The 12,643-nt window shown below is 41.1% G+C and overlaps 2 protein-coding genes across 3 annotated transcripts in view; one reads left to right on the forward strand and one right to left on the reverse strand.

Annotated features, from left to right (window-relative positions):
- Nucleotides 1–1,392: 1,392 nt before the first annotated feature.
- On the forward strand, nt 1,393–9,113 carry LOC133452971 (kelch-like protein 40a). The gene is made up of 6 exons (XM_061732750.1): nt 1,393–2,637; nt 2,724–2,884; nt 3,715–3,822; nt 5,845–6,030; nt 6,191–6,340; nt 8,647–9,113. The coding sequence occupies exons 1-6, from the start codon at nt 1,534–1,536 to the stop codon at nt 8,756–8,758; spliced, it is 1,821 nt and encodes a 606-aa protein (XP_061588734.1). The 5' UTR covers nt 1,393–1,533; the 3' UTR covers nt 8,759–9,113.
- LOC133452973 (vasoactive intestinal polypeptide receptor-like) overlaps nt 8,990–12,643 on the reverse strand; it is a 28,981-nt gene continuing 25,327 nt past the window's right edge. The window contains exons 9-13 of one of the 2 annotated variants that reach the window (XM_061732752.1): nt 12,103–12,169; nt 11,941–12,032; nt 11,673–11,802; nt 11,233–11,274; nt 8,990–11,089 (exon numbers count right to left, since the gene is read on the reverse strand). In XM_061732752.1, coding sequence (XP_061588736.1) covers nt 10,898–11,089; nt 11,233–11,274; nt 11,673–11,802; nt 11,941–12,032; nt 12,103–12,169 — 523 coding nt within the window. In that variant the 3' untranslated portion in view covers nt 8,990–10,897. Of the gene's footprint in view, nt 11,090–11,232; nt 11,275–11,672; nt 12,033–12,102; nt 12,170–12,643 lie in introns of both variants that reach the window. The other variant, XM_061732751.1, reaches the window with a different exon arrangement.

Genomic DNA, 12,643 nt, shown 5'->3' on the forward strand with positions numbered 1-12,643 from the left:
AATGTAGTTTTGGTTTGTTTTTCTTTAAAAAAGAAGGACAAGTAGGAGTAGGAGATTTGAAATATTAACTTTTATCACTTTACTGGTGTTTTTAAAGCTTTTCACAACAGCTGGCATATCTGCACACATCCTTTACCCTGATCTTCAGTCTTTATATTTTCATCACCACTGATCTGGGACATTTGATTAAATAGATAAATTACATGAGCAGAATTTCACAAAATGTTAATGTAAAACATCCAAGGGATTGTGTGTAAGTCCGACATCTGGCGTAATCAAACATCTATTTATTTTTACCCCTCAGGCTGAGGTTTGAGTTCAGATGGGAAAAAGTTTTCATTCTCTACTTTTTACTTTAATCCACTAGATGTCAGTGTTTATACACGAATACACAATAAATCTTGGGTTTTTTCTTCCACAGAAATTCAAAATCAAGATTTTATTTACTTTGTTGAGGCAGTGCTAGAAGTCTCTCAGTGGATTTCATAACAGCCTTTAAAAAAGAGAAGAAGCCTCGGAAGCTTCTTATTAGCCTATAATAACTAAAAACAAGAAAGCAGTTTGCTTTGTCCCTCATTTCTCAAATTTTTGTGGACTTTTTGTGGTCCCAGACTTATTGATATCATTATTGATGAGAAATATATACATTTTCAAAGTATGTTACAATTTCCCAGGTCTAAAATTATATTATATTAAAATGTATTCAGCCCATAGCTTAAAGAAGTTACAAATCATTGTGTTCCTATTGGCGGTGGGAATTATATTGTCATATTGATCAGTGATCATATCTAAACAGTGAATGACACAGTTGAAGTCTGTACACAGACTTAAATAAGGGTTAAAGAAGCTGTATTTTTCTTTAAAAGTTGAGTGGACAAATGGATATCAAGTGTGTCACCTGTTGATACATCAGTGTAAGTGAGGTGGTATCTTTATATTAAGCCGATTGCATCACTTCCTCTGCTTGTAACCTGAGGAGAGCTCCTGGGAACCACTAACCACGGGCTATTACCTCATCAATATGTATTGTTTTGGTGTTAAGGGAGGTGTATATGCTGTGGAAAGTGATACAGAACATCTACTACATCATACTTCTACTAATAAACAACACATTGGACATTAGGAACCACAGGGAGGCATGGGGTCGGTTTTCTTTCATCTGTGTTACAATTAAAATGGCAACTCTGAAGACATGTGTGAAAATACCACGGTGATCAAACCCAGTAAAGCTGTTTGGTGACTTGTCCTGCTGGAAATGACGAACTCCATCATTTAGTTGTTTGTGACGGGCCATGTGTGTGACGGTGTGGTACCGGCCCCCCTCCATCTCTTTGTGAGGGTGGCGTCTATAAATACCCCTGACTTACACAGTAGGACTGATAGGCACAGACAGCTGCAGCCGACACCCAACCAACCCGTGCAGACTAACCCCAGCGAGCCACGCAGCCCCGTCCACGCCGGCAGTGCTTCTCCTTTGTGGGGCTTAAGCAGGGAGCCCAGGAAACCCAGCCGGGACAAAGGCAACAGAGCAAAATGGCTGCCATGACAATAAACCCCTTGGAGCAACCTCGAATGTACCAGCAGACGTTGCTTCAGGACGGATTGTGTGACCTCTTGGAGAATGACAAATTCGTGGACTGCATTCTCAAAATCCAGGACCAGGAGTTCCCGTGCCATCGCCTGGTCCTGGCCGCCAGCAGCCCGTTCTTCAAGGCCATGTTCCTGTCCGACCTGGAGGAGAGCAAGAAGAGGGAGATAGTCCTCAAAGACGTGGACCCCAAAGTCATGGCGCTGATCCTGCGCTACCTATACACGTCTGAGATCAATCTGACGGAGCAGAACGTTCAGGACATCTTCATGGTGGCTAACATGTACCAGATCCCGTCGATATTCTCCGTGTGTGTCTCATACCTCCAGGAGAAGCTGGTGCTGGGAAACTGCCTGGCCATCTTCAGACTGGGCCTCCTTCTCGACTGTGCCAGGCTCGTCCTGTCCGCCAGGGACTTCATATGCGAACGCTTCCAGGTGGTCGTCAGGGACCAGGACTTCCTGCAGCTCGGCCCCAGCGAGCTGGCCATGATCATCACCTCGGACGCCCTCAACGTTGAGCAGGAGGAGCTGGTGTTCGAATCGCTGATGGCCTGGATCAAGCACGACGAGACCAGCAGGCTCAAGGATCTGCCGGAGCTGCTGCACTGCGTCCGCTTCAGGCTCATTTCCACAGACTACTTCAAAGACAAAGTAGAAAAGCACCAGTACATCCGCTTCAACCAGGAGCTCGTGAAGGAGCTGGAACTCGTCAAAGATGCTCACAAAGGGCGCTTCCCCAAGCCAAAGAGGCTGAGCAGTGATGGAAAGAAGGGGAAGGAGGATGAGGAGGAGGAATACCTACCGGGGATACTCAACAACAACCCTCGCTTCGGCATGTTTGAGTTGGACCTGATGCTCATGATCACCAACACAGGAACCGTCGCCTACGACCCCGTGGGAAACGAGTGCTTCGTGGTGTCCGAGTCGACGGAGATTCCCAAAAACCACTGCAGCCTGGTGACGAGCCAGAACCAGATATTTGTTGTTGGAGGACTTCTCTACAATGAGGACGACAAAGACGAACCCTTCAAGTCCTACTTTCTGCAGGTATTCTGTCATTCTGTAGCTCAAGAACTCATCATTTATTATTCTTGTACGCCCAGCTCCTCACACGTCATTGTTCTGATTCGTAGTTTGACCCAGTCAGCTCAGAGTGGTTGGGGATGCCCTCACAACCCAACCCCCGCTGTCTGTTTGGCCTGACTGAAGCGGAAAACTCCATCTTTGTTGTCGGTGGCAAAGAACTAAAGGAGGGAGAGCACGCTCTGAGCTCAGTCATGATCTACGACCGGCAGTAAGTTTAATATGATCCAGATTATCTATGTGGTACCATCTTTGTTGAGAGTAAAGCCCATAAAAGCCTGTTAGTAGCTAATAAATCACTTGTCTTGTGAAATGTACACACCCACTTCAAACCACTTTCTCAACCATTTTTAAAAAAGATTTTTCAAGTGATCCCAAAAAAATAAAATACTGTATTTTCTGGACTATAAGCCGCACCTGTATATAAGCCGCACCCGCTCTATTTTTAAAAAAACAATAAAAAAAAGATATACAAGCCGCACCTGTATATAAGCCGCACCCACTTTTATTTAAAAAAAAAGATATTTCAGCCGCAGATATTAATGTTGTTAGATTAGATATTTACTACATGTACAGAACGATTTTGAAGTGTAAATGATGTACATGTTTGTACCTAAATAGATCATTTACTAACAGTGTCTTTTAACACGGCAGCAACTGGACAGAACCAAGAGAAAATAACCGGTATTTATTTAACTATTTATCTGTTTGAAATCTGCTTCTACCTACTTCTATCTGCTAAAGAAGAAGTGGCGTATTCTTCTTTGCATTTATTTTGTCTTAGTTTTTATTCTAATTCCGGTTAGCACTCCCCCTAGCGGTGGAAGAAAAATCCACAGAATAGCCACACTGTTGTATAAGCCGCATGGTTCAAAACCTAGGAAAAAAGTAGCGGCTTATAGTCCAGAAAATACGGTAAGTAAAAACAGGCTGACAGTCTGGCCTTCTTCACCGTTGCCCCTTCCTCTTACACAACCCTTTTATTATTCTTGTATGTATTCACTACTATCACATATATGTTGTCTTCTCTGCCAAATAAAGGTCATTCAAATGGGGAGAGTCGGACCCGCTGCCCTACGAAGTGTACGGTCACGGAACTGTTTCACACAAAGGTCTCATCTACGTCATCGGAGGGAAGTCTCAGAGCAAGTACGTTTCACGTGAAGCACTTGATCACACTCACAGATTTTCCAAAACATTTAAACTATTACCCAGTATTTTTCTAATTACCGGTAGATATTTTAACTATTTTTCCGTTAATGACAGTTAAAGCTGTCTTGCTTTGTTTGGCTTATTTTATAACATCAGGTTTAACCAGGCAGGTACATACATCTGGACCAGTTGAACTATTTGCATTCATTCATGCAGAACTCAGTCTACGCAGGTTTGTAGACTATAAAACAAACACTCACACATACATATGAGATATGGCTATTAGTTCATAGTCTAAAGATACTTAGACTTGTGGTGTGTGAGAAACTGCTGGACAACTGCTCCTGGATTCTGCAGCTGCAGCTGCCCATCAACAAATGTGAACGACACCAGTCACACACGGACAGATTGGCTGGTACACTCATTGAAGGAAAACATTACTTTTTAATTATGGTTCAACAGAATTATTAAAAAAGAAAGAAAGAAACTGGCCAAAACAAATTAGTTGGAACTCCTTGAAAAGATGGAAAATAATTTGACCGTAGTGACTCGTGAAGTTACAGCGTGTCCTGTAATTAACATCAAAAGTGTCTTCAATCTTGCAGTCAATGATTGGATGACAAATTGAAAAGACATAATATGAATGAAATATAGAAAATAATACGTCTCAGATGCTGCTTTGCTGCGTCTGGTACAGGGTGTCTTCAAGTCTGTTCACGTACAATCAAATCTCAAGGCTATCAAGGCTTTCTGGAGTGAAATGTGCTGCCGGGTGTCAGAAAGCTTAGTCATGGTTGTCAGTAAATAAAACCACATGAGCCACAAAGTGATTCACAAGGCAGATACAAACAACTCCAAACATCAGAAGGTTGTTAAGGATACCAACTAATTAGTTAAGACCAGACTCATTATTATATATTTTTTTAATTGATTCAGTTATACCCAGTACTCGAGTTGAGGGGGGATGAGGAGGGATGGCGTCCCCCCTGAAATAAAAACAGTCCAAATCATCCCCTCTGTAAAACTGCCATCCCCCTTTCCATCCCTTATGTCATTTCATCAATGAATGTGGTTTTACTGCTATTTCAACATTTAGAGTCATCACCAGAAAAATAACACCAGAAAAATAACTTATTTGACAATTTTCACCTGTTTCAAGTAAATTTTCACTTGAAATAAGTAGAAAAATCTGACAGTGGGACAAGATCTTCTTATTACAAGCAAAAAAATCTTGTTCCACTGGCAGATTTTTCTACTTATTTCAAGTGAAAATCTACTTGAAACAGGTGAAAATTGTTGTTTTTTCCAGTGATGAGTCTTGTTTTAAGTGTAATGAGTTTTTTTTTACTAAAATTAACTAGAAATAAGACAAATATTCTTGTTAAGATTTTGAGTTTTTGCAGTGATCCATTTTACTTATCCTGTGAAGGACATAGGCATATTGATAAGTTCAGAAAACTGTTTTTTTATTGTTGTGTTTTGATGTATTTGATGTAAGCCCAGTGGATATTTAAAGCTTACAGAAGGCTGCATTTAACTGCTGCTATGTCATTCCTGCAGTATTTCTGCAGGTGTTTTGGTCACTGCTATTATTTGTAATATATTATATTATTTGTAATCAGCACAAATGATCTGTTCCCATGTGATAAAATCCACCATCCCCCCTGATTCTTTTTTTTACAACTCGAGTACTGGTTATACCACAATTCAAAAGTAGCATCAAATGTTTTTGTTTTTAAATTTATTTGTATTATTATTATTATTGTTGATGTTGTCATCAATTTTATTCTAACTTTTGTCAGTTTCAAGTTGTTTCAGTGACGATTGTTTTTCGGTCTTCAGTGGGTAACGTCAAATTTGTCAGTAAATATTGATGCAGCGTTTCAATTCACAAGCTCTTGAGCGTCTCTGTGTTTGTTCCTGTCTGTCCGTGTGTTTTTCTTTAGAATATGTCGTCTTAAATCAGATAACATTGCTTACAAACCCCTCTAAAACACCGCAATCCATGTTTATGTGCAGGAAATGCATGAGAAGGGTCTGCGTCTACAACCCCACCAAGTTTGAGTGGAAGGACCTGGCCCCTCTGAAGACGGCCCGCTCCCTGTTCGGCGTCACCGTCCACAACGATCAGATCTTTGTGGCCACAGGCGTCACGGACTCGGGCCTCACCAGCTCCGTGGAAGTCTACGACATAGCCACTAACAAGTGAGATGGGGTTTTTGTGTCTTTTTTATGGTCCACCTAATGTGGTGAGGCATCCGTCCACAGGGGTGCAATAATCATGGAGCGTGAAAAGCAAATCTACTCCTGGTAATAATACCAGTTCATTTAACGCTGCTGCTTTCCTGTTTCCGTTATATCCCAGGTGGTCGGAGTTCACAGAGTTTCCTCAGGATCGCAGCTCCCTCAGTGTGATCTCGCTGGGAGGTTCTCTGTACGCGGTGGGGGGCTTTGCCATGATGCCCAGTGAGACCAGTGAGGACCCCGTCCCAACGGAGATGACTGATATCTGGAGGTGAGATCCCAAAAGCAACATCACTCTAATGAATCACAAAGATCCCATAAAAACGATTTATGATTTTAGTCTAATGATGTGGTGAACATGATTATGTTACATAGAGAGACTTCAGGTATGTCTGAGTGTCTTACCTGCAAAGGACAGCAGTCCCAGCGCTCCTAGGTTTGAGTATCAACAAGGAGCTCTGGTGTGGAGTTTTAGCCTGATGGCTAGTCCTAATGAGGGCCTTGGTAGACTCAAACCACATCAAATGCAGAACAGTTTCAAGAAATACTGTATTTACAGCATGTCACGTTTGCACCAGACAGATATTTACATGGTTCCTGTGTTTTCCTTACATCTGGATGTCTGTTGCAACCAGTACTGGAGTTGAGGGGGGATGAGGGGGGATGGCATCCCCCCCTGAAATAAAACCGGTCAAAATCATCCCCCCTGTAAAACTGCCATCCCCACTTTCCATCCCTTATGTCATTTCAACAATGAATGTGGTTTTACTGCTATTTCAACATTTAGAGTCATCACCAGAAAAATAACATCAGAAAAATAACTTATTTGACAATTTTCACCCGTTTCAATTAGATTTTCACTTGAAATAATTAGAAAAATCTGCCAGTGGAACAAGATTTATCTTCTCATTACAAGCAAAAAAATATTGTTCCACTGGCAGATTTTTCTACTTATTTCAAGTGAAAATCTACTTGAAACAGGTGAAAATTGTTGCTTTTTCCAGTGATGAGTCTTGTTTTAAGTGTAATGAGATTTTTTTAACTAAAATGAGACATTTTAACTAGAAATAAGACAAATATTCTTGTTAAAATTTTGAGTTTTTGCAGTGATCCATTTTACTTATCCTGTGAAGGACAGAGTCATATTGATAAGTTCAGAAAACTGTTTTTTATTGTTGTGTTTTGATGTATTTGATGTAAGTCCAGTGGATATTTAAAGCTTACAGAGGCTGCATTTAACTGCTGCTATGTCATTCCTGCAGTATTTCTGCAGGTGTTTTGGTCGGTGCTATTATTTATAATATATAATATTATTTGTAATCAGCACAAATTATCTGTCCCCATATGATAAAATCCACCACCCCCCCTGATTTTTTTTTACAACTCGAGTACTGGTTGCAACTCCATTCATGGTATATGTGACAGCGCCCGTGTCGCAACAATAGCATTTGCGTACACTCATATGACCTGGTATACAGTATGTATACTGCTTACTGGTACAACTGACATCATTATTAAGTAGTATGTGACGCCACAGCCACACCACAACTGGATGCACAATGACTGATGTTACAGCTGTGACCAGCTTTCACTACAGTGGCCTACTAGGACACAGTGTACAAGCTATACTGGTCAGATCTAGACTTTCCCTGGTGGATGATGAGGTAAGAGATCAATCCAGCGACCTTCCCAGGGAAGAGCAACCTACTGGACCCACTGCTTCTATTATATACTTTACATACGGCGCTGCAGCCACCCCCTCCTAAAGTTTCACACTATCAGAGTATTTTTCACTGCGGTACATTGTAACATTCAAAATGAACAATGGCCTTGTAATAAAGCATCCTTTTATCTTTTTCCCTTTTCTACAAAGCACTTCACAATGTTTCTCATTAACTTATTCAAATGCATTCACAGCGGCTCTGTGATATACATGCATGCCCAAAATTGTGCATATAGTACCCATCTACAGGTGCAGAAGTCTCATTGAGAGTAATGATATTGCCTGACTGCAAAAACCTTTTTTGCAACACAATATTAAGCTGAGGGTATTAACTCATTTCTCAGGGGCCTGTTCATAAGTTGTTTTTGTCAGTTGACTATAATTCAATTCGATTAAAAAGCAAATTCTGATTTCCATTTTTCATAAAGTATTACTTTTCTCAATTTCAGGGAGTTTCAGGGGCCATCACAGTTTTTTCTTTCTTCAATGGAAGGCTACTTGTCCTCTTTATAGCAATCCTTTTTGTTTTGGCAGTCTTACCTCAAAGAGCACATTAGGGGTAAAGGCTCAAAGTCCCTCCTGAGGATGTCCTGAAACGTGGGTTAGGGATCAATCCATCAATCTCCCACTTACTGCCTATGAAATTGTCTGTGCAAAAATTCACATTCCATTTGAAGGGATTGGGGTCTTTTAGATTGTGAACATGCTCAGTTAAACTGCTGCTCATCACAATTATGACTCTTTAAACTGAGAGGGCTTTGATTGTATGTGCAGGCAAGACATTCACATTAAAAGAGAGAAAGGGAGACCAAAAAAACGCTGCACTAATACACCTCTGTGCATTCTTCCTACAGATATGACGAGACGGACAAATACTGGATCGGGGTTTTGCGGGAGGTCAGTTACGCGGAGGATTCCACCATCGTCCCAGCTCGTCTCAACACTGTCCGTCTCACCAAGTTATAACTGAACTCATCTGTTGTGAGGTGTTGTGAGGTTTATGATGTCAAAACTAATCCTGAAGTAAATGAGAGCAGCCACAAGGGACCCGAAACTGGTCACAAATTAACTCAAGGGGAACTTATGAACTATGAAGATGATAAAAGGAGGGAGGTGGGTTGTAAATCAGCATCAAGTTGTCATGTCATGTGTCGGACAGCAGGGGGAGACAAACACACGCCAAATGTTAGTGCATATCTGTTTTATAAGAAGCTACAATGCTGGTTTGTACATTTTCTTTTTGGTATATTATTTCATTAAATATCTTTATTACACGTAATGCTGGATTCAAAAAGTAATAAAGAGGACTATGCTAAATACAGCGATGACTGACTGACGCAGCAGGGACGGCCCTGGATGCATGTCCACAGTGCAAATGGCTGTATTCTTCTTCATTTGTTCCACAACATCTTCATATCTCACTCCACATGGTGACATACAAGTACAAACATGTTTCTTTAAAAAGTACACAGCCACAAATAAGAAACACCCAGTCAACTTCACATTGATGATACACAAAATACCACAAGTGACAAATATCGATCTAAATGTAAACACTGATTTCAAGCTGACACCTGAGCACTAAAAGTATCACCATAAAACACATAATAAACCCATCCATATTTACAGCTAAGCATTATATACAATAATAGCCGTGCTTGGCTGTGCTTTAGTCTGAGGTATTTACAGTTAGTTGTTTTTTTTAATTCCTTTTTGTGGTTTTTAAACCCACTGGTACAAGAAAGCAAAAGAAGAAGAATGAAATGAAACGGATAAATCCCACATGACTCTACTGTCATAGCCGGCAAATATGTGGACGTGATTTCAGATAAATGTTACAATCTAATATTGAGCACTTCATTTAACTTAATGAATTATGTTTACACCACACAGGAGTCGACATGCTTACAAACACATGTTGCTCTAAAACACAGTAGGTGATGAGAACATAAACTGAGAACAAAAACTGATATACAAGCAAAATGTTGGCACTGTGATGTGTTACAGGTTACAGGCCTATAATGGAGTTTTAATTCGTCCTGAGGGAAACACATATGTCCGGACTAAATGTGGCGGAAGTCTGTTTGGCAGTTGTCCAGAATAATTACAAATACAAATCTCACTGTGTTACTAACTAGAAAGAAAGTCATTGTCCGTCATGTGGGAACTGTGCAGACCTGTGAAAACATGACAACATTGACGACGAGAACAGTATTGTCTTGACAGTGACTCCACTCACCTGCTGGCAGCACCAGAACACAATAACAACATACATACATTAAAATGAACTAACCATGCTATCTAGTTCATGGACTTAGTTACTTTCACCACATATTTAATTACAGTTCAGTGTACGGTGGACTAATAAAATGCATCTGGTCCATCTGTGAGTGATTGCACAAAAAGCCTCTGATATGAGCTAAATTTCCCAAGTTTTAGGTTTTGTTTGTTGTTTTTCCTCTGGAGTTGACTGTAATTCAGCATAAAAAGTGTATGCCCCTCATAAAACTGTCTCGGGGGAGATAGGAACGTCCAGTACGATGGTTACGCAATCCACTCCTTCGTTCAGAAGTCAGTTGAGTGGCTGGACTCGTCTTGTGCAACATTTTGTCTTTGGCTTCGTCCGTCCACCGCTCGGCACTATGTGACAAAAAAACTGGCATGAGTCCCACGAGTGCCTTTTCCTTTTAGTTTAGCGCCGTTGGAAGGATCTACTTGCCTGCAGTGTCCAGTTATCTTACAATGGTTAACTTTGCTGTGGCTGATTTTCCACAACAGCAAAGTGGCAGGTTGTGCTGACTTCACGTGTGACGACAACAAAGCATCACACTCCCGTAACAAGCTAATATTTTTGCCAATACGTCGGTTTGACTGTGCAATCAAGTTCCAGTACCACAGAGATTCTCCCTGTTTTCCTGTTTTTGTTGAAAAATGTCAACATTCAGCAAGGGTGTGTTTCCATTGTGGTGACAGAAGACTCTCCACTCTGGCAAGAAAATCCCTGGGCACTCGTCCTCTTTGACAACCAACATTTCAGAGAAATAGAATAACTTCTGTATTTAGACAACATATTGACTTCCAGCGATGCCACCGTTTGGTTGGGTGTCAGATTATAGAGCTGTGCTCCTGGCTTTCAGATGCCCGTCGTGCGGTGGGGCTGCACTTGGGCAGCATGGATATCTGGGTGCTGAAGTTGTTGCCGCAGCTGCCCGTAGACGGGTGCTGGTACTTGGTGCCAGCGCCCAGGAACCTCTGCAGCATCCATCTGCGCCACTTACGCCTAATCTCCGACTGCACCTGCAGGAAGTTAGACAAACAGGATGAGCAAGGGTGTTTTAGGAGGCCATGGCACACAGTAGGGCGAGGTAAAAGGACATTTAACGACATAAAAAAGGACAGTAAACATCTTAAAGAGCTGTCTCTTGTTTGAATTAACTCACCTCTCCGTTCAGGAAGCAGTACAAGACTGCAACAACAAAGCCCTGTAGAAGAGAGAGGAATATAAATGAGTTGTCGCTGACATAAAAAAGAAGAAAAATGGAGCGCTTGATAGAGATGGGGAATCACGCAAACATATTTGCCTCTGAATGATGATGGTGAGATTATGAGCAACTTTAAGCTCAGAGAGGAGGTTAATCATCGAGATGTCTGGGAAGTGTTCCCAGAAGAAATTATTCTGAGCCAGAACAGCTATAAATTCAAAATACTTTCCACTGTTAGCTTTCCATCTTTAAAGTCTGGTCTCAACTCTTATATTCAGAGCTCACTAAATCTTGCATGAAAAATTAACCATTAAAATGCAACACACTAAATTTCGAAAGGGACTATCGGATAGCAGTCATTACTCTTATGTAATGGCACCGGACTCGGGCGACTTTACCTGAAATGATCCCAGAACAAGATCGAACACCATCCTCACTTGTGTGTGAATGTGGTCAGGGAGGAAGGAAAATAATATGTAGTTGATTCCAAAGAGAGGTATTAACAGCAGTGTAGATTTAGCCAGCCTCCTAAAAACAACAGTAAAGTGAGGAGTGGAGGGAAGTCCACAGAAGCAAGAGACAAGGCTGCATTTGCTACAACAAGGCTTACTGCTCAAAATCAAACCGTTACAATAAAGTTGCCGAGATTTGACACTGAAAACGTACGAGTACTGATTGGATTCCTTCCTCCCGATGTCAGGGCAGTTCATTTTCTGCCGCAATATCCGGATTATACAAATGAAGAGGCAAAAAGACACCTGTCACGAGAGCAGAGCATTGGTTAATTTTAAATCATATACAACTGTGTGGAAAGGTACCGTGACTTACAAGTAAGGTGACTAAAATTGGTATTTTGATGATCAACCAAAAGTTGTCGTCATTCATTTCCCAGCATCTGAGAAGAGGGGAGCAAAAAAGCAGAAATTCACTCAAAAAGGATGAACACAAACCCTGGAAGAGCACTGCAGCCACACAAAGCAGCTGAAACTCTGTCGCACAGGTTACCTTGAAACCACAGCTCCTACAAAGAAAATTAGTTTTCTTTGACCGTCTAGTCCATTTAGGAACACATATAAACAGTGAATTTTCAAAATAGTTGCAGCATAGCAGAGGCTACTCAGTCAATAGAAATGGGACCATGAGGTTGTTTCATAATCTTAATTCATATTCAAAATAACGCATATATTTCAACACAAACCCAACATAGACTCAGATCAGAGTTATCCTGCCTCCAAACCTAATATCACGCTGTTTTCTCCTCTGAGCCAGTGGGTAGTGAAACATTGTAGCACTGATTTACAAAGAAGCTCACCCTGGAGAAAAGGAAATAAAATAAAATCTTCTGTGTTTGGCATTTCGTCTGAGGAGG

The sequence above is a fragment of the Cololabis saira genome, chromosome 10 (assembly GCF_033807715.1).
Source record: "Cololabis saira isolate AMF1-May2022 chromosome 10, fColSai1.1, whole genome shotgun sequence".
NCBI classification, from domain to species: domain Eukaryota; kingdom Metazoa; phylum Chordata; class Actinopteri; order Beloniformes; family Belonidae; genus Cololabis; species Cololabis saira.